General features: G+C 38.4%; 1 protein-coding gene across 1 annotated transcript in view; it reads right to left on the bottom strand.

The window, feature by feature from the left end:
- kcnh3 (potassium voltage-gated channel, subfamily H (eag-related), member 3) overlaps window positions 1–25106 on the bottom strand; it is a 173538-nt gene that overhangs the window by 46178 nt on the left and 102254 nt on the right. The window contains exons 2-7 of the mRNA XM_053626694.1: window positions 20152–20385; window positions 8194–8328; window positions 5221–5360; window positions 1410–1662; window positions 352–509; window positions 1–187 (exon numbers count right to left, since the gene is read on the bottom strand). The exon at window positions 1–187 is cut by the window's left edge and continues 21 nt beyond it. Of these exons, the coding sequence (XP_053482669.1) occupies window positions 1–187; window positions 352–509; window positions 1410–1662; window positions 5221–5360; window positions 8194–8328; window positions 20152–20385 (1107 nt within the window). The remainder of the gene's footprint in view (window positions 188–351; window positions 510–1409; window positions 1663–5220; window positions 5361–8193; window positions 8329–20151; window positions 20386–25106) is intronic.

Genomic DNA, 25106 nt, shown 5'->3' on the forward strand with positions numbered 1-25106 from the left:
TATTATTCTCGATCTCACAGCGTCCAATAAAGTACCAGACACACGCCATCCAGTGAGCCAGCAGAGCAAACATCGACATGAGCAAGGTGAGGACGACGGCACTATACTGTGAGTAGCGCTCTAGCTTCTGGAGTAAGCGCAGGAGTCTTAACAACCGAACAGTCTTTAGTAGATGAACCCCAAAGAACTGCAGACATAAAGCACACACAGCAGTTAAACTGAAATTCTGCATCAGGTTATTATTACTGTGTATTCTGTTATGATGTGGTGCACTGTACCACAAGGTTTAATACTGGCAACAGCACATGCTGACATTTATAGCAAGAATTTTTATTACAGTAAAAAACTCACCACACTGACATTGAACGCGTAGAGCAAGTCAAAGGGTAACGCAGCGATTAGGTCCACAAAGAGCCAGGTGGTGACGTAGTGCACGCAGATGGAGCGAGCGTCGTACACCACCTGGCCTGATGTGCTCACAAACGTTGTACGGAAGTTCAACACAATATCTGAAATTATACAAAATAATACAATGTCAGCTTAGCCCTCGTGTAAGTTCTAATGCACGTTTAAATATAACATCAGTGTTTGGACCAGTGAAGTTTTCCTTCCACACTGAGATAATACCCACAGGCATGGGCTCATCAAAGCTGAAACAAAGCTAATACGCAATATTTTTGCAGGAATAAATATTCTCAAATCTTAATGACGGAGTAATTTAATGAACAAAGAAAAAAAACGTAAAAATAAACAAGTCATAAAATCACAATTGGCTGTGCGCTGTAAATATCCATCCATCCATCCATCTTCTACCGCTTACTCCTTTTCAGGGTCATGGGGGAACCTGGAGCCTATCCCAGGGAGCATCGGGTACTAGGCGGGGTACACCCTGGACAGGGTGCCAGTCCATCGATTGGGCACAATCACATACACACTCACACACCCATTCATACACTACGGACACTTTAGATACGCCAATCAGCCTACCATGCATGTCTTTGGACTGGGGGAGGAAACCCCCGCAGCACAGGGAGAACATGCAAACTCCGCACACACAGGGCCACGGTGGGAATCGAACCCCCAACCCTGGAGGCGTGAGGCGAACGTGCTAAGCCTAAGCCACTAAGCCAGTCTTGTTCGACTGTAGAACTAATGAGGAGTTAATGACAATCCTATTAAATAAATATTCTGACTGGGACTTGCACAGTTATTAAATGCAGCAGAGCTTATTCAATATAACATTTTTGCCCAGATCAGTTCCAATCATTTATTTGTTTTGGTCCTGTGGTCTCCGGGTCCTTTCCACTTTTACATAATAAACAATACAACTTTCATTCATTTCATGCTGCCCTTGTGAAAGAAAGCAGATGAGGTCAATATTCCAGAGTAACAGAGGCTGTGTGTCTTACCTAGCATAAAAAGGATCTCCACCAAAATGTCGCTCACACTCGGTGGACTTCTGGGTGTTGGCATGTCGTCCCGTACACCAACCACAGCGAAGCATACGTTATAGGGGACAGTGACTGCCACATAAAAGGTGGCTAAAAGAATCAACCAATCCCAGCCAGCCTTGAAGGTACCATAATGAAGGAGGATAAAGCGGGACTTCTGAATGGCTGCTACCTTGTACTCGGGGATGGGCGGCTTCTCACCAAACATATTCTAAAAGAAGAAAACAACAGTATACACTGCCCTCCACTAATATTGGCACCCTTTGTAAATATGAGCAAAGAAGGCTGTGAAAAATTGTCTTTATTGTTGAACCTTTTGATCTTTTGGTAAAAAGAGTCAGAAAAATAATCATTGCACACATACATTTAGCAAAGATATATATATGTGTGTGTGTGTGTGTGTGTAAGCCTGTGTTTTGTTCGCAATTGTTTGATGTCCATGAGAGCAGAGTATTTTTGTGAATTTTGGTTAAACAATTTTTCACAGCCTTCTTTGCTCCTATTTAACAAGGGTGCCAATATTAGTGGAGGGCACTGTACTGTACATTACAATATATTAGAGGAACATGTATTTTTTTCCTGGTTACATACATCTGTAATTCGGCGCAAGTCTATCATATACAGTGCTGTGAAAAAGTATTTGCTGATTTCTTCTGTTTTTGTGTATATCTCATACTAAATTGTTTCAGAAATCAAAACAAAATGAACCTGAGTAAACACAAAGTACAGTTTTTAAATGATAATATTATTTATTGAAGCAAAAAAGTTATCCAATACAGGGCAGTACTGGCTTGGCGGTTAAGGCTCTGGGTCACTGATCGGAAGGTTGGAGGTTCAAGCCCCAGCACTGCCAGGCTGCCACTGTTGGGCCCTTGAGCAAAGGCCTTAACCCTCTCTGCTCCAGGGGTGCTGTATCATGGCTGACCCTGCGCTCTGACCCCAACTTCCTGACATGCTGGGCTATGCGAAGAAAATAATTTCCCTGTGCATATGTAAATGTGACCAATAAAGACTCATTATCATTATCAATATCATTATCAATACCAACTGGGCCTGTGTGAAAATGTATAATTCCCCAAATCTATGAAACTGCATTCATAATAGGGTTCAGCTGGACTAGACACAACCAGGCCTGATTGCTGCAAACCCTGTTCAATCAATTCAACACTTAAATAGAACTTTTTGAACAGCATGAAGTTGGTTAAAAGTTCTTACCCAGTAACACACTATGCCAAGGTTGAATAAAATTCCAGAATTGATGAGGAAGAAGGTGATTGAAATTCATCAGTCTGGGAAGGATTACAAAGTTATTTCAAAGGCTCTGGGACTCCAAGGGACCACAGTGAGAGCCATTATCTCCAAATGGAAAAACTTGGCACAGGAGTGAACCTTCCCAGAAGTGTCCAACCTTCCAAAATTCCTCCAAGAGCACAGCAATGACTCATCCAGGAAGTCACAACAGAGCCAAGGACAACATCAAAGGAACTTGCAATAATTGAGGGAAACATGAATTCTGCTCTTTACCAGTCTTCAGTTGAAACTCAAGCGCAACTGTATTATGCAGCAAGACGATGATCCAAAACATAGGAGTAAGACCTAGTCCTAGAAGTAAGTGAATGACTGATCTCCAGTTATCGGAAGTGTTTGGTTGCAGTTATTTCTGCTAAATAATGGTGGCACAAGCAGATTTTGAGTTTAAGGGGGCGATTATTATTGGTGATAGCTGTTGGATAACTTTTTTTTACTTCAATAATAAATAAATAAAAACTGTATTGTGTGTTTACTCAGGTTAACTTTGTTTTATGTTGTATTTTGTTGGAAGATGTAAAACTATTTAGTATGAGACATATACAAAAACAGAAGGAATCTGTTTTTTTTCACACCACTGTACTCTGTCTTTAGACTTCTGTTTTTACTGTCTCTCTCGGTTCATATTCATATCTTACACTCAAATCCACTTCCTTAAAGAATGCACTTTAGTGCTGGATTCATTTTCAGACATTTGTTAATCCTCTCTGTTTCTTTAGCTTGGCATTGTTTTCTGGTCCACATGGGGATCTCGGGTAACAAATTATAGAGTATTCTACTATATATTCTAAAACATTGTAAATCTCTCAACTGGCTTAGGGCTTTTCTGAATGTAAAATACGATTTAAACTGTACATAACCATTAAGAACAAGTAAGTTCATCCAGACCCTTGGCTGATTAGTATTTTATATACATAGCATGCATAAACAGTCCTTCATTTTCTTTCCTTTACCTTGAAAAGGCTGCAGAATCAGTCCATTACCCTTAAGGCATGTTGTGCAAAGCCTAAGACTATATCTTAGAAATGAGCTTGGTGTGTCTGAGCCATTGGTCTCGATTTACATCTTCCATATGTACAATTACACTGCACTCTGTGGGTGTGTGTTTGTGGTTTATTAGATCAGTGGACAAGTACGTTTTGTATTTCCTTTTCTAATTGGTCTAAAATGTTCAGTTACTTTTGCATTCAGCAATGTTGTTCTCATTATTTTATTTTTCCTCTGGCTGAATGCTAAATGCTGCATTAAGCTATGTCTACTGAATGGCTCCAATTTAATGTACATTTGAGGGGCTTAAGTAAACAAAACAACAATTATTACCTTAGACATTAAGATTTATGCTAAAATTATTATATTGACTCCTTATGATTCTTGTATTGCTTCTGTTACACAATTTTCAGCTTCTGTAATTGTGCTACATGTGCTACAAATGAAATAATATACTGTATGCTAAGTACTATTTATATGAATTTCTTTTTTCCTAAACCCTTATTATGTATTTTTATAGGAATCTGATAAAGTGGTAACACTTGACAATAACAGTACATGAATAACCATGCACTAATACCTGAATTAATAATTAGAGCTAACCTTATCTACGATGTCTTATGAGTCTTATGAATTCATGCGAGAATAACCACCATGTTACTACATGTATTACTTAACATGCAGGGGTAAACTAAATCAAACATCAATGTATACAAACATCATTGGATGGAGGTGAGATGAAATTATTGGTGTTTATATGAATTATTTCGTATTTCTACGTTCAATAAGGTGGATCAGTGCAAATTATGAAAGTAATCCAGCGCCATCCAATGATGTTTGTGTATGCAGCTGCATATGGCAAATTATATAAACAATTTGAAATTATGCACGTTTAATACATATTCTTTCTTATTGAGCAGGTTTGATTTAGTTTACCCTAACGTACTAACGTATTTAAGGTGGTCGTTATTCACGCATAAATTCAATACGACTTGCGTCGTAGTTAAGGTTAGTTCTTCATTAGTTCATGATTAGTATGTGACTTAACTCATCATTAGTTCATATTTAAGTAAGCTTTAATTCAGGTATTAGTGCATGATTATTATAAGTATAAAGTAAATGCAGAGAAAGCTATCCATAATATTCTTTCATAGAACGAGAAGTGTACCATCTGTGTAATATGGATAATACATGTTAATATATGAGTTACATTTTTTCTTTTTTTTTTTATCATTTATTCACATAATGACCATTGCTTGTATTGAAATGCAAAAAAAAAAAAAAAAAGAGCAGCTTGTTTTTAGTAACATTTGCTATTAATTGAGTTGATATTTTTCAAAGTACCTTATCTAAACCAATCTAACTTAGGGTGAACAACTCCTCTCTCACTTTACCCAAACTTCCGTGAAAGGTTAACCACTTCAGCAACTTTGGGTGAACTACTTGTTGACGATTATACCAGTAAAGCACTTACGTTATTGATCTTGAGTTTGCTCTTGTCCTGTTTCTGCAGATGTCCTGATAGTTGGTACAGCACAGCCCGGCTACGCCGCCGGTTAGCATTGAAGCTCTGGGGCCGCGTGACCTTGTGAACCTCCAGTCCTGTCTCCTCATCTGAGCACAGAGCACGCTTTAATGCATTTCATGAGTTTATAACAGAAGTCAAATCAAATGTGACATACAGTATGTGAACACATTTCTGATCAGAATATGGTCTTCAAATAGTTTGAGCTCTGATATATATATATATATATATATATATATATATATATATATATATGCAGTTTGCTGAATTTGGAGGAAGAAGTGTATAACGCATTCTTGTTCACTTCTTTGCAGGTCATACACACTAAGTACATGGAAGATTAATAACTGCTGCACTAATTACTGAATAACTGAAAATGACTGGGGTTATATAAGCACTGCAAACAAAGAACACGTGAAGAGCACAAAGTATTAAATTGGTTTCCACTTAAAAGCAAACTGATAGAGATAGCAGGGTGTACATTTATTGCTGTCACATTCATTCTGTTCTCTGTTATCTCTAAAACTGCACTCATGTTCTCTACCCAATTAAACTCACTTCAAATTCACTTAAAATCATTCAGATTGAATCTGACCTGAAGAATATAATTAGTTTTCTTTCAAACCAGTGTAGATCAAGGTTAGTGAACAGGACAGGTTTCATGTGTGAAGTACAGAGTCTCAAGTGTTTGTAAATCAGAAAGAAGGCAGCCAGAAGGAGATCATCAGTGCTATGCAAGTACAATGCTCTTTCCCAGTCTCTCTCTCTCTCTGGGTTGTGGTGAATCCAGAGCTAATCCTGGGAATACCGGGAGTGAGGAGGGAATACACCCTGGTTGAGACAGTGCAGGAAATAAGTATTTCCAACAAGTTGGTTAAACATTTTTTTTCAGTAAAAATATTTCCAATGAGATTATTCACATGAAATTTTCACCAGACATCAGTATTAACTCAATAAATCTGGAAAGATAAAGAATTCACAACATTAAAGTCCATAAATAAAATTTTGTGTAATAAAGTGGAATGACACAGGAAAAAAGTATTGGACACGCTAAGAAAAAGCAGTTCTCCTAGGCAAGGAACCAGCTGAAATCCATAAGTAGTTAGAAAGTAATTATACCCCCTATCTGTGCAAATTAAGTTTGAGCTGAGTTAGTAAATTGATGGTCTATAAAAAGGCTTTTCGTTACCAAGGTGTCACACAAGAAATATCTCATGATGGGTAAAAGCAAAGAGCTCTCCCAAGACCTTCACAACCCTGTAATCTACTTATGGATTTCAGCTGGTTAATTGCCTTTTAGAACTGCTTTTTCTTAGCGTGTTCAATAATTTTTCCTGAGTCATTCCACTTTATTACACATAACTTCATTTATGGACTTTAATTTTGTGAATTTCTGAATTTCTTGAGTTAATACTGAAGTCTGGTGAAAATTTCATGTGAATAACCTCATTGGAAATATATTTACTGAAAAAAATGTTGACACGTCCAGTACTTATTTCCCCCACTATATGTCATGTATGCTCACATTCACACACTCATTCACACCTAGAGGCAATGTGGTGTAGCCAATCCAACTATGTTGTTTTTCGGGAGGTGGGAGGAAACTGGAGAACCGAGAGGAAACCCACATAGAGAACATGTGAAACTCCATACTGGCAGTGAACTAGAACTCTGGATTGAATTGGATATCCTTGAGCAAATACATTATTTCTTGATGAGAGGGTGAACACAAGGTGATTTAAAACTGCTCTAAATATCTGACCCATGATTGGTCAGATTTATAACAATAATGCCAGTCAATTTAGTTCAGATTACATACAATGTGCAAGTAAAGTTTGTGCTCAGGATTACAAACATTACAGAGAACAAAATCAAAAACGAACATTTTCATTGTACAATTTTACTGTCACTGTATATATATTACTGTATAATCACTCAAAAGTGTTACATAGTAAAAACATTATTTTAAAAAGTGCTTAACTGGTTAATAATATTAATTTTATGTTTCAAGAAAGTATAGCCTAAACCTAAACATTCTCCCAAAATTCCTCTCCAGAATCCATCACTTCCCGCACGCCTGGCTACAGGAAGATACAGCAGGATGGTAGAAAGCTGCTATAGCTGGCTTCTGAAGCCGGGGAGTGAATATCAAGTTTAAACTTTAAACTGGCTACATATTTTTTGGGAAATGAAGAGGGTTTCTATCTTTTTTTCACTCGAAAGTCTACGAAAGCGAGTTCTGGACATAAGTATAGAGGGGATATTCTGCATGCGGTTGAGTAACGTCGACGATCCCGACTGGCCATAATACGTGGGAACGTGGAACATAATACCTGGGAACAATGGAAACACATCTCTATCAGAATGCATCCTCAGAGGACTGATCAGACCACCACAGGGAAGATAATGGAGTCTTAATGGAGCTGAAAATCTTAACAGAAGCAGTTACTTTAACAGATGTGATAGCAGAAGCTTTGATTTGGATAAAGCTGCTACACATACCTGAAACAATCCAGGTTTAATCTATTTTAAACGCCCTTATTCATCTTATTCTTATTCATTCTAATTCATCTAAGTATTATATCCACAGCTATGTTAGCCTACAAGTCTATTAATTCTCTCCAAGCAGGGATTCAAAAGACTTGTTTTGAACGCTGTTTGTTTTGTACCACACATAATTCACAAATGTTGTTCATTGACCTTTTACGTGTCTGTATTGATACTCAAGAAAGCATACTGTTATGATATATAATAGAGGTATTTTATATTGATATGTTTAATATAAACATCATCTGAAAGTAAATCGGGTGTGACCAGTCATGTGATGTGGTGTCGTAGTCGAGTGATGTGCAGGGGCTGATGGGTATCGTAGTCGACATTTGGGAATAGTACCTAGGATTCTGTGTTTGTGTGGATGCTCACCTATCTCAGGACACTGCTCTTCGTCCTGGTCCTTCTTATTGTCTGTGATGTCTTTATGGGACACCAGGAACAGCACGACCTCTCCTTTCTCATTCTTAATAGGCACGATATCCAGCAGACACCAGAACTGAGTACCTGCCAATTAGAGAGACTTTTACAGCTTCTGTAACAGCTGCTCGTTAACACACAGCAGAACACAGGGGAACACGCTACAAGCTTATCACTGACACATGAAACATGCTGGAGAAAATCTCTAATCCAATTCATCCCTCAGTTATCTGCGTCTGCCTCACACACACACACACACACACACACACACACACACACACACACACACAGTTTAAATCAGCCCTATCTGTCTGAGGAGATTGAAGGCTTTCTTGGCAGGGATGTCTTTATCCCTCCTAATCGTCTATGCCTTCCTTGGGTGAAACTGAAAATAAATAAATACAGAAGAGGTATTTTGACGGTTACAATCCATGCAGTAGTGCAGATCCATGTGTCTCACCTGCTTACCTAAGAGCTGCTGATGAGATTTACAAAAACAACTATATTCCAAACAGGGCTCTAAGAGACGGTGATGAAAATCAAATGTCTGTTATAACTATGCTAGAGAATATCAGGTGGGACAAATCACTCTAAAATTCACTCTGTGTGTATCACTTTTATTATGCACAGCTTTCACACACAAAAAAAGAGAAAAAACAACTTCATTTTCGAAAACTTTTATTATCGAAACTTTTGAGCGTTTCGATAATACAACCGATGATGTACAACAACATACAATGACAGCAAGTTGTCTGCGTGCAAAAACCGAGCTGTTTAAACCAATAAAAATGTTTTCGTTTTCTAGAAAATGAACTACATCAATAAACAAGAGTAGCAGAGTTTGATTTAAAATGGCACGGAACACTCTAGGGCTGGGTAATGACCCACAAATATATCACGTAATGTAAAAGACATTTTCAAGGTACATTATTTTATCATTAACGTCATAACACATTTATGAGCATCAGGTCAATATTTTATAAAGCAATATTGGAGGCTGTCTTATGCTAAAACCTGTGAGAAGACTAAACATATGATAAGAAATCTTACATTGTCTTCACGTGCAAAAGAGACTAGTGAAGATTCTTCAGTTTTCAGCCATTTTGAACCTTTTATAAAGAGTCCTTTCATTTTTGTGTGTGTGTGTGCTAGTGAAGCCCTTATATCAGCAAAATGACTTATTTGAACTTATAATCAAATTTGCATTTATTGCACAGACGTGAGTCAATATGTATTGCTGCTACGACTTTCCCAAAGTGTCATGAATGTGCTTTTGGGAAAAACAAATCAATAATATGTAAGATAAGGAGAACTAAACCTAACAGTGGCTACCTTTACATGCAGCCGAATAATCTGTTAATAATTTGACTGATAGCTAAGAATACATATTTAAAAAATGTTCATGTAAACGTCTCAATCAGATTAGGTAATCCAAATGAGGGCGTCTGAATGTAATCTCTATCCGGTTAAACGAGGTGAGTAATCCATTACTTTTTTAATAATACATTAATTAGAAGAATGATAGCCATGTAAACATTTGTGTGTTCTGTAGATACGTGTTTGGATCACAATGAGCTCCTGTAATAAAAAAAAAAAAAACAACACAAAAAAATACAGCTCATGCAAACCCATTTTAATTGCTTTAAATGTAATGGGTGTGATATTTGCCTCAGAAAAATTAAACAGTTAATATTTACCAGAAATGCAAGGTTGCAAACCATACACAAAGTAAAAAAAAAATGCAGGGTATTACATGGGACTACCCTGTACTATTACACATCTTGCTCTTGGAGTGATCTTTGTTGGTCTCCACTTCTGGGGAGGGTAACATTGGTGTTGAATTTCCTCCATTTATACACAATCTGTCTGACTGTGGATTGGTGGAGTCCAAAATGTTTAGAAATGGTTTTGTGACCTTTTCCAGCCTGATGAGTATTAACAACTCTTTTCCTGAGGTTCTCAGAAATCTACTTTGTTCATGCCATGATATACTTCCACAAACATGTATTGTGAAGATCAGACTTTGATAGATTCCTGTTCTTCAAATAAAACAGATCGCTCAGTAACACCTGATTGTCATCCCATACGTTTGCATGGACAGCAGTAATCTAATTATTGACCTTACTCTGAGTAAGATAATAATGTGATTAAGGTGTTTACATGAGTCGCTTTTAGAATACTCCTGTCATGTTCCCGTTTTACATATTATAGAACATAATTAGATTAACAGCCCACGTCATTATGTCACCGCGCCACGCCGTCCAACGTCCCTCCAGAATTTCACTCATCAACATACAGTTCGTCTTCGTTATGGTACTGTATACAGTTTTGGGTGTTTTTATTAAATTTTTTTACGAACGTTTTAAGTGCAGTTAATTATTTGTCATGCTATATGTGCTAATAGACAAGGCTTGAAGCCGTGGGCTGCGTCCAACCGCGTACTTCGTCTATATAGAGATACATGTATTTTTCCCCACTACAGGCCTATAGTAGGCAAGTATGCGGTTTGGGACGCAGCCAAACTCTCTTGTTTGCCATAAAACGTAAAACTGCTGTGTGTGATCGTGTCCTGTCGCAAAATGCGGTGAAAACTCTCACACAACGTTAATAATGTAATTTAAGGTGTTTACATGTCTGTAATACACGTCCATAATGCGACTAAAACAGGAGTACTCCACCTGTCTTAATTCGATTAGTGCTTACTTCGAGTATGACCTTAATTAGATTAAGGTAATTAAAAATGGCTGTTTACATGGTAGTTTCTTAATCAAAGTATGGTCTTAATCGGGTTAAGAGTGGATTATTGTTGTCCATGTAAACGCACTGATTGACTGAAAACACCTGACTCTAATTTCACCTTGAAATTAACTGTTAATCCTAGAGGTTCACATACTTTTGCCACACACAGATATGCAATATTGGATCATGAATATTGGATCATGTGAGGAAACCCACCAACATCCCAGAGTTGAAGCTGTTCTGTACTGAGGAATAGGCTAAAATTCCTCCAAGTCAATGTTCGGGACTGATCAACAGTTACCACAAACATTTAGTTTATGGAGTCACACCAGATACTGAAAGCAAAGGTTCACATACGTTTGCCATTCACAGATGTGAAATATTGGATCAATTTCCTCAAAAAATAAATGACCAAGTATAATATTTTTGTCTCATTTGTTTAATTGGGCTCTCTTTGTCTACTTTTAGGACTTGTGTGAAAATCTGATGATGTTTTAGCTCATATTATGCAGCGAAATCTAGAAAATTCTGTCTGGAACAGCACCGTCCTACCTCAACACTCTCCTGAAGGCTTACGTTCCCTCACGCAATCTGCGATCGATTAATGACCGACGGTTAGTAGTGTCTACTCCAGGCTCCAGGTCCCTTTCCAGAACCTTCACACTAACTGTCCCTCAGTGGTGGAATGAACTTCCAACCTCCATCCGGACCACAGAATCTCTCACTATCTTCAAAAAACAGCTAAAGACCCACCTCTTCCATGAGCACGTAACTAACCCCTAAAATACCAACCCCACATTATCCTTTAAAAAAAACACCTCTATTCTGTGCACTTTGCTTTTCTAGAACTCAATTAAAAGATATATATATATATATATATATATATATATATATATATATATATATATATATATATATATAGTCAATTATAAATCTTGTATGGTAGAACTACTTGTATTTTTCTCCGCTTGATATATCGCTTTGCTTGTATTTCCACATTTAAGTCGCTTTGGATAAAAGCGTCTGCTGAATGAATAAATATAAATGTAAACGTAAAATTCTACAAACTTTCAAACACCACTGTATTAAGTTTTAAAACTGACATTTCATGTTATTTGTCATTTATTTTGACATTACTGTTCAACAACCAGAGCATACTTGTTCCTGGATGTTTTTTTAAATATGAAATGCTGAGCAATTTACAGCCATCACACGCTCTTCTTTTCGCTGTCTGTCTAATAATCACACTTGGAAGATGTTTTTTCTGAGACGGAAATAATGTAAAACCTGTTAACAACACAAGCAGAGAGATGAAAATGCTGACCGCATAGACCAGTCTCACACGCTTCTCGTTGTTATGACAACGCTGAGACAAAACCTCGCTCTACGCAAGTGTAAAACTTTGAATTTGATTACAAGTAACGTGTATATAAATGAGGATTGTCTACTCTACAGTGTCCAGTTTAAAAAAAAGTGAGGTCCAAATGTCTGAGACCATACTGAAAAATTAATAAATTTTTCAATATGGAAATGTTTATGGAAATAAACAGGTTTTTAGAATTTTGAAACATTTAAAGCAAAGAAAGCAAATGTTCAATATCTTGAATATTTAATATTCTGCACTATTTCTAGCTCCCTGTTTAAATGTTTGCTATTTTGTGATATTGATCATGTTAACCACTTTGTACAAAATGTCTTATTTTCCTCATGCTCAATCTCTTCTATTGATGCATGTGTTCAGACAACACTCCGATGGATTTGATCTTGAATGGATCATAAGATTTTGCATAAACTTGTGGAGTCCTTGCCAGCTTGAGTGCACACTGTCATTATCGCAAAAAAGGGGACGTACCAAATACTAAGAAACTCTGAAATTCATGTAGTATTTACATAAATAAAAGAGTCTACTTTTCACTCAAGTTGTTCTCAATAATATAATCTGTAATAAAAACATTTGTATTAAATCAGAAAAAAAAATGCAAAATAGAAACATTTTCACTAGTGCCCTCAGACCTTTGGACTCCCTATATAAACAACATTCGTAGTCTACAATCAGAATAATTTCAGTCGGATTGGTGAAAATCTTCCAGTCTCGAACAGTCTACCAATTATGATAACTGAGAGTTGTTCTTTCTTCTCTGTTTCATGTTAAGGCAAAGTCACATGAAACCTAACTAGTTTTAACATCAATTCTCCAGCATTCCTTTATTAAAGGTTTATGCATCGCTTATTATTGTGTTATAAAGGCCCTAAGTAAAATGCTACCAAAACTGCATTATTTAGTAAGGTAAAGCTGCAGTCACACCGGACATGACTCAAATCTGACCATTCACTTGAATCTAAGAAGATTTCATGCTCAAAATGGGGTCTTTTGGGGATGCAGTGTATAATTTCACATCTTCATGCTGAGTTCATCTAGAGGAACTTTAACCCTACAAATCTGCCAGTCTTGGATGTTTGGCCAATAGAAAACGCAGGTATGTGGAGAGGATTATATATTTCTGGAAGACTCAACTAATTATTATTACTGTCTCAGAACATCCAAGTCAAGGACTGTTTCAAGTATTACAAACTAGCTAAATAAATCATAATATTCTATTTAATAAGCTAAGAAAACTGCAAATAATTGTTGGCATAATGTCTCTCACAAACAACAAACTAGCAGTTAGCTAGCTAAGGTTCACTGCTGTTATTGAACCAATACTTTCCCTCCAGAGAAACGTCACACCAGGCCTGCTCATAATCGCCTACTCGTCCAATCTGCTACTGTTATAGAAGTACTGCCAATACCCATCATATCCAGATAAACCCAAATGAACACAATACAAGTTAATGACATAAATGCAGTCTTAGCTCAGTAGTTAGCATTCAGTGCTAAGGAGTGGACGGTCGTGACCTCAAATCTTGCTGTCACACTTATAACTGTATGGGATTCTGCCTCAGTTTGGCTAATCCTAGAGGTTCACATACTTTTGCCACTCACAGATATGTAATATTGGATCATTTCAAATCCGTATGTCTGAACGAAGGGCAATCCAGAGTGTCATCTACGTGCATCTATGAACTACTATTCCTTTCACATCTAACCCCACTAACATGAGAGAGATGAGGTGAGCTACAAATCACACCATTGATGCATCGTTGTTGAGGTAGTGTGTGAAAGAGATTTGTGAGAACGTGCACACTCGCTGACGAGACAGATGTAGACAGAGCGACAGAGACTATATTAGATTAATACTGGTGAGCTATGGAAAATTAGTTTAGCAGTTTGTATGCACAATGGGCCTCATTGATCAGTTCTCATAATTTGTTTGTTGATATATTTATTTAATTCTTTATAAGTTAGTCTTGGCCAATTCCCACCCATCATAGGACAGCTACAACCAGGCAGGGTGAAGGCTATCACGTGCTTCCTCCAAAACGTGTGAAGCCAGCAAACCGCATCTTTTCCAGCTGCTGCTTTGCTACATTACTGAGTGGCATAACATGCTTGGAAGAATGCGCTAGGGGAGATTTGATTGATAGGGGAGAGAGTATGGCACCCCTCCCACCCAATTTTGTTCTCTTGGGCCCTGTTTACCACAGTGTGTTTTCGTTTTAAAACACATAACTTTTGCTACGGTTACACCTGTCGTCTACACTACTCCAGCGTTTTCCACCCTCGAAAAACTGAGACTTTTGAAAATGAAGGCGTGGCTGCCCACATTTGCACCCTGATTGGGTCGTCTGGATCATTGCGTATCCTTCCCTGATTCTTCAAGCCCCTATATGACCATTTCGCTACCTTGATCGTATACACAACAACACGGACACTGAACTGCAAGCTTTGCTCTGTATTTTATAATACTGCAGCTGCTTACATGCGCAAGAGGCAAGCTGTGATTAGAGCAAATCGGCAACAAATCTCATTTCGAGTAGCGTAAGCCCTAACCGGAACGCCGGTTTGGACTAGCAACCAACTTCCTGTTTAGACTTGTATGCGCATGCCCGGTGTGCATGAACGGTCATGTGACATGCATATTCGGTCGTGTAGTGTGGACGGAGATCGTTTCTGAAACACAGCGGAAACGCCAGTGTGGACGAGGATCGTTTTCGTTTTAAAACACCGCTTTAAAACGAAAACACACTAGTGTAAACAGGGCCTTGATCTCCTGGCCACGGATGGTTGTCGGGATCCAAACTCTGGAATGATCTCCAGAAAAAAAAAATATATTTAACAGTGTAACACTGCGTGAATGGTCAAAATCTGAAACCAGATTACGGACAATGTGAATTAGATGTGAATTAAGTGAAGTGAAAAGAAAATGGCTTGATGTGAAAATGGAGTAAAAAATATACTTGTAAATCGACTGAACCCAGGTGATTCAAACAAACAGGGTAAACTGTAAGTGTCTCATCAACTCTCAGCCTGATATCGCTCTTAAAAAAGCAGAAGGGCATGTGTCTGCAGGAAGTGAATGATCCACAGCACACTAGGGAGTATACAGTGGGCAGTGGTGGCTTGGCATTTAAGGATCTGGGTTACTGATCATAGGGTCGAGGTTCAAGCCCCAGCACTTAAAAGCTGCCACTGTTTGGCCCTTGAGCAAGGCCCTTATCCCTCTCTGCTCCAGGGGCGCTGTATCATGGCTGACCGTGCGCTCTGACCCCAACTTCCTGACATGCTGGGGTATGTGAAGAAAAGAATTTCACTGTGCTGTAATGTATATGTGATCAATAAAGACTCATTCATTCAACACATTGCAGTTTGAGACACACTAAGATCAGTCACTTATCGGTCAATTAGTGCTGGGTCTAGTAGTTACACATGGTGGCAACTTATACACTGCCTGAGCCCCTCCTCCTTTTATACAGCAGCATTCTTAAATGAAAGACTGGTCTTACTTGTCTTAATTTAAGTATTTATGTTGGTTTCCTTTCTTTCTTTTTTTCATATTTACTATTATTCTAGTCAGTGTCATTAATAGGAAATGATTGGGTGTCACAAAAGTTTCATTAAATTTGTGTGTTATTAAAAATACACAAGCAGTCCATATATAAAATTGCTTTAACTCATCTTGATATATACGATTTAAAGCCAATCAATAAAGGTTTACTTTAGTTAGTCTTCTTATGCGTAAATGTATATACAGGATACAAACTTTTTGCAACGTACAAAGTTGGATACAAACGCTAAATGCATGACTGATGCGTACGGATTGTATTAAGATAAGATAAGATAAGAAAACCTTTATTGATCACATAGTGGGGAAATTCCCTCGTTACAGCAGCTCAATTACACAAAAAGCAGATAGGAAAGAATACACATTAAATAGGAATACAATTGAAATAAAGTATCTTAAAATATATATATACAATAGGAATAGAAAAATAAGAATTAAATTAGTAAAAAAATAATACTAATGGTAAAATGTACACTATGGACACCTCAATGTATGTGTATAATTTGAATATGTGCAGATGTGTAACACCTTGTTTATATACATGAGTGGATAAATGGGTTATTAATAGAGGGCAGAACAACAACAAATAATAATGAGTGGGTTGCTGATGCAAAAAAAAAACTGTTAGCAGTGCTACATTATGTTGTTGTTGCATTAAAGAGTCTGACTGCTGTAGGGATGAACGACCTGCGGTAGCGCTCTTTCTTGCACTGAGGGTGCAGCAGTCTGTTGCTGAAGGAGCTGCTCAGGGACCCCAGAACCTCATACAAGGGGTGAGAGGAATTGCTCCTGATAGACGCCATCTTAGCTAACATCCTCCTCTCCCCCACCACCTCTAAGCTATCCAGAGGGTAGACCAGGACAGAGCTAGCCCTCTTGACCAGTTTGTTGAGGCGTTTCCTGTCCCTCTCTGTGCACCCAACTCCCCAGCAAACTACCGCATAGAAGATAGCAGATGCTACCATAGTGTCATAGAAAGTTTTAAGCAGGGTCCTGCACACACCAAAAGACCTCAGTCTCCTCAGCAGGTGGAGACGACTTTGGCCCTTTTTCTACAGGACATCTGAGTTTGTGGACCAGTCCAGTTTGTTGTTGAGGTGAACACCCAGGAATTTATATGTCTCCACCCTCTCAATCTGAAGTCTGCTGTGTACAGGGTGAAGAGAAATGGAGCGAGTACTGTACCCTGCGGTGCTCCCGTGCTGCTGACCACCACATCAGACATACAGTCCTGGAGCCTCACATACTGTGGTCTGTCAGTGAGATAGTTAGTGATCCATGCAGACAGGTGGCGATCAACTCCAGCTCTCAAAAGCTTCCCCCTAAGCAGTGATGGCTGAATTGTATTGAAAGCACTGGAAAAATCAAAAAACATCATCCTCACAGTGCTCCCAGTATTCTCCAGGTATTGGGGGTATTGTTTTCCACTATAAGGAAAATAATCTACAAATGGCTCAGATTTCAAACAACTGCCAATTAGTCCAGGACTGGCTATCCCAGTAAATTCAGCCCAAGAGCAAACCGTCTGATGCAAAAACAATTCTCCAAGAAGACCCAAAATTTCATCATGCTAGTAAGTCTTACAACTGTTGTCAGAGTGCATGCTTCTACAATCAGAAAGAGATTGCACAAATTTGACCTGCACGGGAGACGTGCCAGGAAAAGCCTTTGCTGTCTAAAAAGAACATTAAAGCAAGACTACAGTTTGCCAATGAGCATATAGGCAAATACCAGGCCTTTTGGAATAATGTGTTCTGGACAGACGAATCAAAGATATAGTTGTTTGGCCACAGTAACAGCAGACATGTTTGGCACAGATCAAAGACAGCTTTTCAGGAGAAGCACCTCATACCAACTGTGAAGCACGGTGGTGGAAATGTTATGGATTGGGGTTGTTTCACTGCCTCAGGGACTGGACAGCTTCCATTCATTGATTCATTCATTCAAAACCCTCAAACATCTTGAAACTGAAAGAATATTGCATGGAAGAGTGGTCAAAAATTCCAGCAAGACTGGTGGAGAATTATGCAAAACATCTACAAGAAGTCATTTCTGCTAAAGGAGGCAATACTAGTTTCTGAGGCCAAGGGTGTACTTGCTTTTTCCACAGAAGAATCACATCTATTGATATTTCTGTTGAATAAATGATTGAAAAAGCTCATTTTCTTTATGGTTTTGTTCAAGTATATTAACATCATTAATAGGCACTGTGTCAAAGATAATTAAATGTTTGCTTGTCCAGATATGTCAAAAAAGCCAACAATTTCCATGGGGTGTACTTATTTTTTCACATGACTGTATGTTTCAGCATTTGCAGTCAACCATTGAGTCACACCAAATGCCAACAGCCAACTTGTTTCTGATTGTTTATAGATGCAGAAAGTTACAATATCACATGCGGAACACGTGTAGTTGCTATAAATGCTGCAGAAATGCTGAGTAGTAGGTACTGAGAGCTATTTCAATATGAATTACTGCAAATTTGCCTGGACCAAATGAAATGAGGTAGCGTGCTGTAATAGTAATCTGTGGAGCCTTGAATTTGACACGTATATAAAATAATTGTGAGAGCAGAACCTCCTGAGAAATGAGTACTAGCTCATTTTCTCACTCGGAATTTTCACTTGAGCGGCTCAAATCCCTAGTGCACGTAGATCACGACTTAAACATCTTAAACTACGCCACTGTCATGCATTTAAAAAAAGATCAATATTAGGTAGTAGCTAATACTCAGAGCTTTGATATTAGTATGAGATTTAAAATGGAAAAACTGGAATCAGCCCATCCTTAGTTAATACATTTCAGTGTTCTAGTCTCTAGTACAGAACCTTAATCACAGAGCCACCAGTGCCCCAGAACCTAAATATAACAAACTATAAGCATATCATATACTGTATATAGTATACTGGTAATACTTTTCTCATAAACATGAAATCATTACAGTGGTGCTTGAATGTTTGTGAATTTCGAATTTTGAATATTTCTACATAAATATGACCTAAAACATCCTCAGATAAAGAGAACCCAATTAAACAAATGAGACAAAAATATTATACTTGCTCATTTATTTATTGAGAATGAGCCAATGTTACATATCTGTGAGTGGCAAAAGTATGTGAACCTTTAGAATTAGCAGGTAACGTGAAGGTGAAATTAGAGTCGAGTGATTTCAATCAGTGGGATGACAATCAGGTGTGACTGAGCAATTAGTTTTATTTAAAGAACAGGGATCTATCAAAGTCTGATCTTCACAACTCATGTTTGTGGAAGTGTATCATGGGACGAACCAAGAGATTTGAGATTTTCCAAGTCAAAGTCCTGACCTTAATCCAATATAAATGCTGTGGAAGGACCGGAAGCAAGCAGTTCATGTGAGGAAACCCACCAACATCCCAGAGTTGAAGCTGTTCTGTACTGAAGAACGGGCTAAAATTCCTCCAAGCCAATGTTCAGGACTGATCAACAGTTACCACAAACGTTTAGTTTAAGGAGTCACACCAGATACTGAAAGCAAAGGTTCACATACGTTTGCCATTCACAGATATGAAATATTGGATCATTTTCCTCAAAAATTAAATGACCAAGTATAATATTTTTGTCTCATTTGTTTAATTGGGTTTTATCTATATGTATATAGCACAAAATGCTACACAGGTCCTTTGATCTATTCCTATAATAAACCTCTGTCACGTCTATTCCTATATTTCCTTGCAATCTCTCTGATCACAGAGCACTCAGTTTAGTACCATGTTTTGCACCGAGCAGTAGGTAAATATGTGGATAACTCTCATATTACAATCTGTATAATCTGCTATAATATGAGAAAAGGAGCAGAGGGAATCCTGCTGTGAAGCATTTTTAAGCCTTCAGCTGGTGTTCGCAATACTACTAAGGTATTATTACCAGAAAATCCTGAAAGGTTAGGCACAGTGAGGACACTGTTTTCTCATAGTGTTTTTATCTTCGGTGCCCAGGTGCATCCAAGGCCAGTTATTACACTGATAGCAACAATAAAAGCAATCTGAGGAGATAAATATGTTCTCTAAAGAAAGGGAGCCATTGAACTGTTGGCACCCACTTGGGGATGTCATGAGCTTAGGACTAAAATAGGCATTTGTACATACAGGTTTTCACACACAAGGAAAATCCATTTCCATTTAATTTTTTTTTTTTTGCTTAGCAGTTTATGTACTGTACAGTACTCTGTCACACTCATTCTCTCTCTCACCTCCTTTCTTGTAGAAAACCAGTTCAGTCTTGAATTCCCGCCGGTCATCCAGAGCACTCTGGATTTGCGCCGTCAGCCTGTCGCTTGTCTCTGGCCCATACAGAAAGTTGCACGCACAACTCTTCTGCATCAGCTCAGCGCGAGCGTAGCCTGTCAGCTCGCAGAACCCGTCCGAGCAGTACACGATGGGGTAGAGGGACTGTACCTGGGCATTCCCCAGCACAAAGTTGCTATCTGTGACAGAGACAGAAAAGGATTATGGGAATTTGTTGTCCTCCGTGCTTTAGAAGCTATTCTCTATGAGTGCTTTCCAGTATGATGAAAGCTGTAGAGTCATCAATGGCTGTAAGAATTCTTAAGCATGCCAAAAAACAGCATGTTTATTTGGCAAAAACAGGTTTTATGATGCAAATATTAAAAGTGGATTATAACAATGAAAAAGCATTCCTCTTTTCACTTTGTCCTGCTTTTCTTGGTCTATATTCTGGCAGAATTAAAACCTCTCTACCAGCCAGCTGTCTTTCTGACAGACATGAGACACCATTGCTATCCACCCTGCTCTCCATTTTAACATTTAACGCTCATTATTCTTGCACAATATCGACTTGAGTGAGGAATAGTATTAGTAGTAGTATTAATGCTAACACCACTGTGTGACAATTTATGGTAGCCACAATATATCACACTGACAACATGAAAAAAAGGAATTCCATTCCAAACGTCCCTGTAGAGGCCAGCACTTTTTTTTTTTTTTTTTTTTACGCATGATGCACAGGATCAGATTGGAGAAGACGGCATCTTAACTGGAGATAACACTTATTTAGATTTATAAAACTGATTTTTATATGGCATGGTGATTATTACAAAAAAAATGAGCAACTCCACTTACACATTAAGTTACATTAAGTTGTGTGTCATACACACACACACACACACACACACACACAGAAATTAAGCATAATTCTTAATTATTCTCTGGTTCAGTCACATTTGTCTTTTCACTCCTGTCCGAGATTATGGATTCTGCTGCTGTCAGGACAAAATATTATGCTTGGATACTTCTAATTCATAATTCATGAAGCAAAAAATGCTGTATCGAGTGCTATTTATAATATACGGATAGATGTTTATTTGAATCGGCCCACGTTTTTCAATTCCATGATTATCTTCTGGCTTACAGTGCTTGTGTTTAAATGTGGTGGTCTAGACACATCTGTAAAACACTTGTCTTAAAAATCAATAAAAAATGACAAATCTAAATGGGCCTCCCACGAATCGATGTTAAGCGTCTGTGTAAAGCAAATCAGAATACGGCGAACTTTCTTCAAAAAAAATCGATGTACTTTTTGAACTTGTTACCAAGACCTCCCCAGATGTGGTTGAATGCAGACTATTATTATCCCTCCAACCATCCATTTTCTGTATTGTTTATCCTACACAGGGTCACATGGAGCCTGGAGATTATCCCAGGGAACTCATGGCACAAGGTGGGGGACACCCTGGATGAGGTGCCAACCCATCACAGGGCACAATTGCACACACAATATGGACGATCTGGAAATGCCAATCAGCCTACAACGCATGTCTTTGGACTGGAGTACACAGAAGAAACCCTGTAGCACGGGGAAAACATACAAACCCCATGCATACAGGGTGGAGGCAGGATCGAACCCCTAACCCTGGACGTGAGAGGTCACATGCCACTGTTGCTACAACCAAGGATCTCCTGTCGCTTTATTACTTGCGAGTGTGAACGCATTGTAGCATAGGAATGTCAATTTTACGTACTGGCCTTTTTTTGTCCCAAATATTTATTACACACTGAAATATCATAAATAAATAAGCTACAAGCTGCACAAATGCACCTCGAAGCCTTCCCCAGAAGTTTCCTTTAAACAAACAACACAGGATGCAGCAGTGCAGAATGAAATCAGGCAGCACTGGTGAAGACAGGCGTCGCTGAAGAAGAACAAAAGCCATGAATCAAGCCCGGAACAATAAAACAGCTGGCTTACTGTGTTCAAACCAAGCAAAATCAAAGCATAGCCTGAAACCTCTGCGTGTCTTACCAACACATAGCTTCCCTTCTTCCCTTCTTCTATTTAAGCCTTAATTTATTCTACAGACATAGAACTGTATTTTCACCCAATGGGAATTTATTGCTTTGTGTTCGGCACAAATATTGATATATATGGCAACCCATTTCAGGAGTTGATGGCGATATAGAGCAGGCTGATCAGCTATGAAGGGACATGAGATTTGCAGTGAAATGACGATGTCAGAGGGCAAGCAGCACAGACAGGATGTCAGCACAGCACCTGTCTGCTAAAGAGACATGCGAAAGGGAAGAGAGCGAGACAGAGAACAGAGAGCTGCCAAATCCACTCTCGTGGAAAAGTCAGTGAGTGAAGGAGACAGGTGCTGATGCACTGATTAGTGTGCTGAGCCACAATAAAAGACTGAGCAAAAGACAGATGCATGATAAATAAATCCTTGAAGAATCTTGACACCGCTTGAGTTTTGTATTATTCTATACACATAACAACAGCACCAATATGAGTCCTTGATGGAGACATGACTTGTGAGCGTTCCTCAGCTCTACCTCAGTGTTAGCATGAAATACATATGTGGTGTGTTGGGAGATGGACACATGGCTCGGTAAGTTATCATTAAATATGATTCAGCTCTTTCGGGGGGGAGGAGTAACACACACAGAGGAAAACGCTATACACTTCTGCATGCATGAGTTCATCGACACCCATGATTGGCTAGTGTTGCTATGATTGATAGGGGAGACAGTGTATGGCACCTCTGCCTAACTGACAGCATAGACTATATTGCTCTCTTAGACTCCTGGCATCATCAGGATTTGAACTCGCGAGCTCTGTATGATAGGGCAAACGCTTTTCTGTTGCGCCTGTAAGGCTGGTGCCAAGATGACTGAACCTGGAGAGAACTGCTCTCTGATGAAAAAGTACTCTCACAGGAATTAACACTTGAACTCTCTCCCACAGAATTAACATCCTGGAAGATCCTCACTACATTGTTTCCTTCCTCCTCTCTCCCCACACCCTTCTCTTTCTCTGTGTCGGGATCACCATAAACACACCCAAGGTCTATATGCATTACATAACATGTCTTAATGTGATTAAGATGTTGACTATACATCTTTTCTATCAGTCAAAAGGTTTCAGTGCGTTTGGAAAATATGGACTCATTCCCTCAACAGCAGTTCAAATCACTATCGAGATCTAGAGAAAAATATTGCATGTCATTAAAGGCATACCCTACCTCCTATATGTAAATAAGGTACATCCTTCCACAGACATCAAAGCACAAACAGCACCATTTGGTGGACCCACAGAGCATCTGGGAGCATATTTAGGGGAGAGCTGTCCAAAGATTCAGGGACTCTGTAGACAGATCTCCCGCACGATCGCTGTGTGTAGTTTTTCTCTACCAGGTATGTAAGTTTTGACTTTCTTATGTTGTATTATTATGTCTTGAATTTGATTGGTAATAGTGAATAATGCTGAATGTAATTCTTTCTTCTTATTATTATTAGTATTATTGGATTTGGATGTGTTCATACCTGGTTAAATAAATGATTAGACTTGATTATATTCTGACTTATTCTGAAATTATTGTCTCTAGTAGATTACGTTAAGTCCTTGTTACCGCAAATCTGCGACCAGGTTAGTACAGGCTAAAATCCAGGTTTAAGGTGGAGCATTGGGGCACGCCAACTGAGATTTTAGAGTCCAGGCTAACAACTTGGCTTTAGTTAAGTGTATTGACAGTATATAGGCTCGATATGGAATTTCTGTTTAGGACAACATAAAGTTGATCTAAATAGGGGGAAGTCTAAATCTCTGGTTATTGTAATATTTTTCTAGTTACGTGTACATAGGAAACTATGGCATGGTAATATAATATAACTTAGCTAAGATTTTAGTGGTCAGGACCTCTAACTAGAAATAATGTTACTATAACTAAGTGTTACTATCTAAGGGGACTAAACAAAGTACTTTTTAGATAAAAAGGCAAGCATGGGCGGCCATCTAAATAGTATTAGTCAATTACCTCTGGATATTGACCAAGACTGGCGAGTTTGTGACCGTGAGATCCGCGTACACGACCGGTGCGAGACGCTGAGCGACATGGAATCCGAATGAATGAACACAATTTAAAGTATAGAATAAACTAGAAAGAATCAAATGTAAAAGATCAAAAGTATTTGCAGATCTGTGATCTACAAATAACTAGGAAATATTGTAACAACATTGAGGTTTTTACAATTGGAGTCAGACTTAATTTAAGAGAGAGTCAAACAGAATTGGAATAACAAATGTATTAATCTAAATGTATTCACATCGCTTCGAAAATACAGAAACATGCAGGAATCCTTCTACCATGTCATTGGATGCCGTTGGACCAGTGAGTGGACCCCTACTAGCCACATGCTTTCCTTAATTTAGTTATCCCACAGCATTAAAGCTCATCCTAAACATCACTGCATGCAGTGTTAAATGTCAGTCAGCTGTATGCATAAGAACGATTTGTTCATACCTGTGGAGGAAAGGAAAAATCTCAGACAGAGAATATTGTGGAGCACATTACATGTGTACAGTGGGGGAAATAAGTATTGGACGCGTCAACATTTTTTTCAGTAAATATGTTTCCAATGAGGCTATTCACATGAAATTTTCACCAGACATCAGTATTGACTCAAGAATTCCACAAATATAAATAATTCACAACATTAAAGTCCATAAATAAATTTATGTATAATAAAGAAGAATGACACAGGAAAAAGGCATTGAACACGCTAACTGAAATTGATTTAATACTTAGAGGAGAAGCCTTTGTTTGTAATGACATTCTTCAAGACACTTCCTTTATGAACAAACTTCACTGTTGGTATAGTGTTTTTAGAGCGATGTGCAGTGCCATTT

The sequence above is a fragment of the Ictalurus furcatus genome, chromosome 6, assembly GCF_023375685.1.
Source record: "Ictalurus furcatus strain D&B chromosome 6, Billie_1.0, whole genome shotgun sequence".
Taxonomy (NCBI): Eukaryota; Metazoa; Chordata; class Actinopteri; order Siluriformes; family Ictaluridae; genus Ictalurus; species Ictalurus furcatus.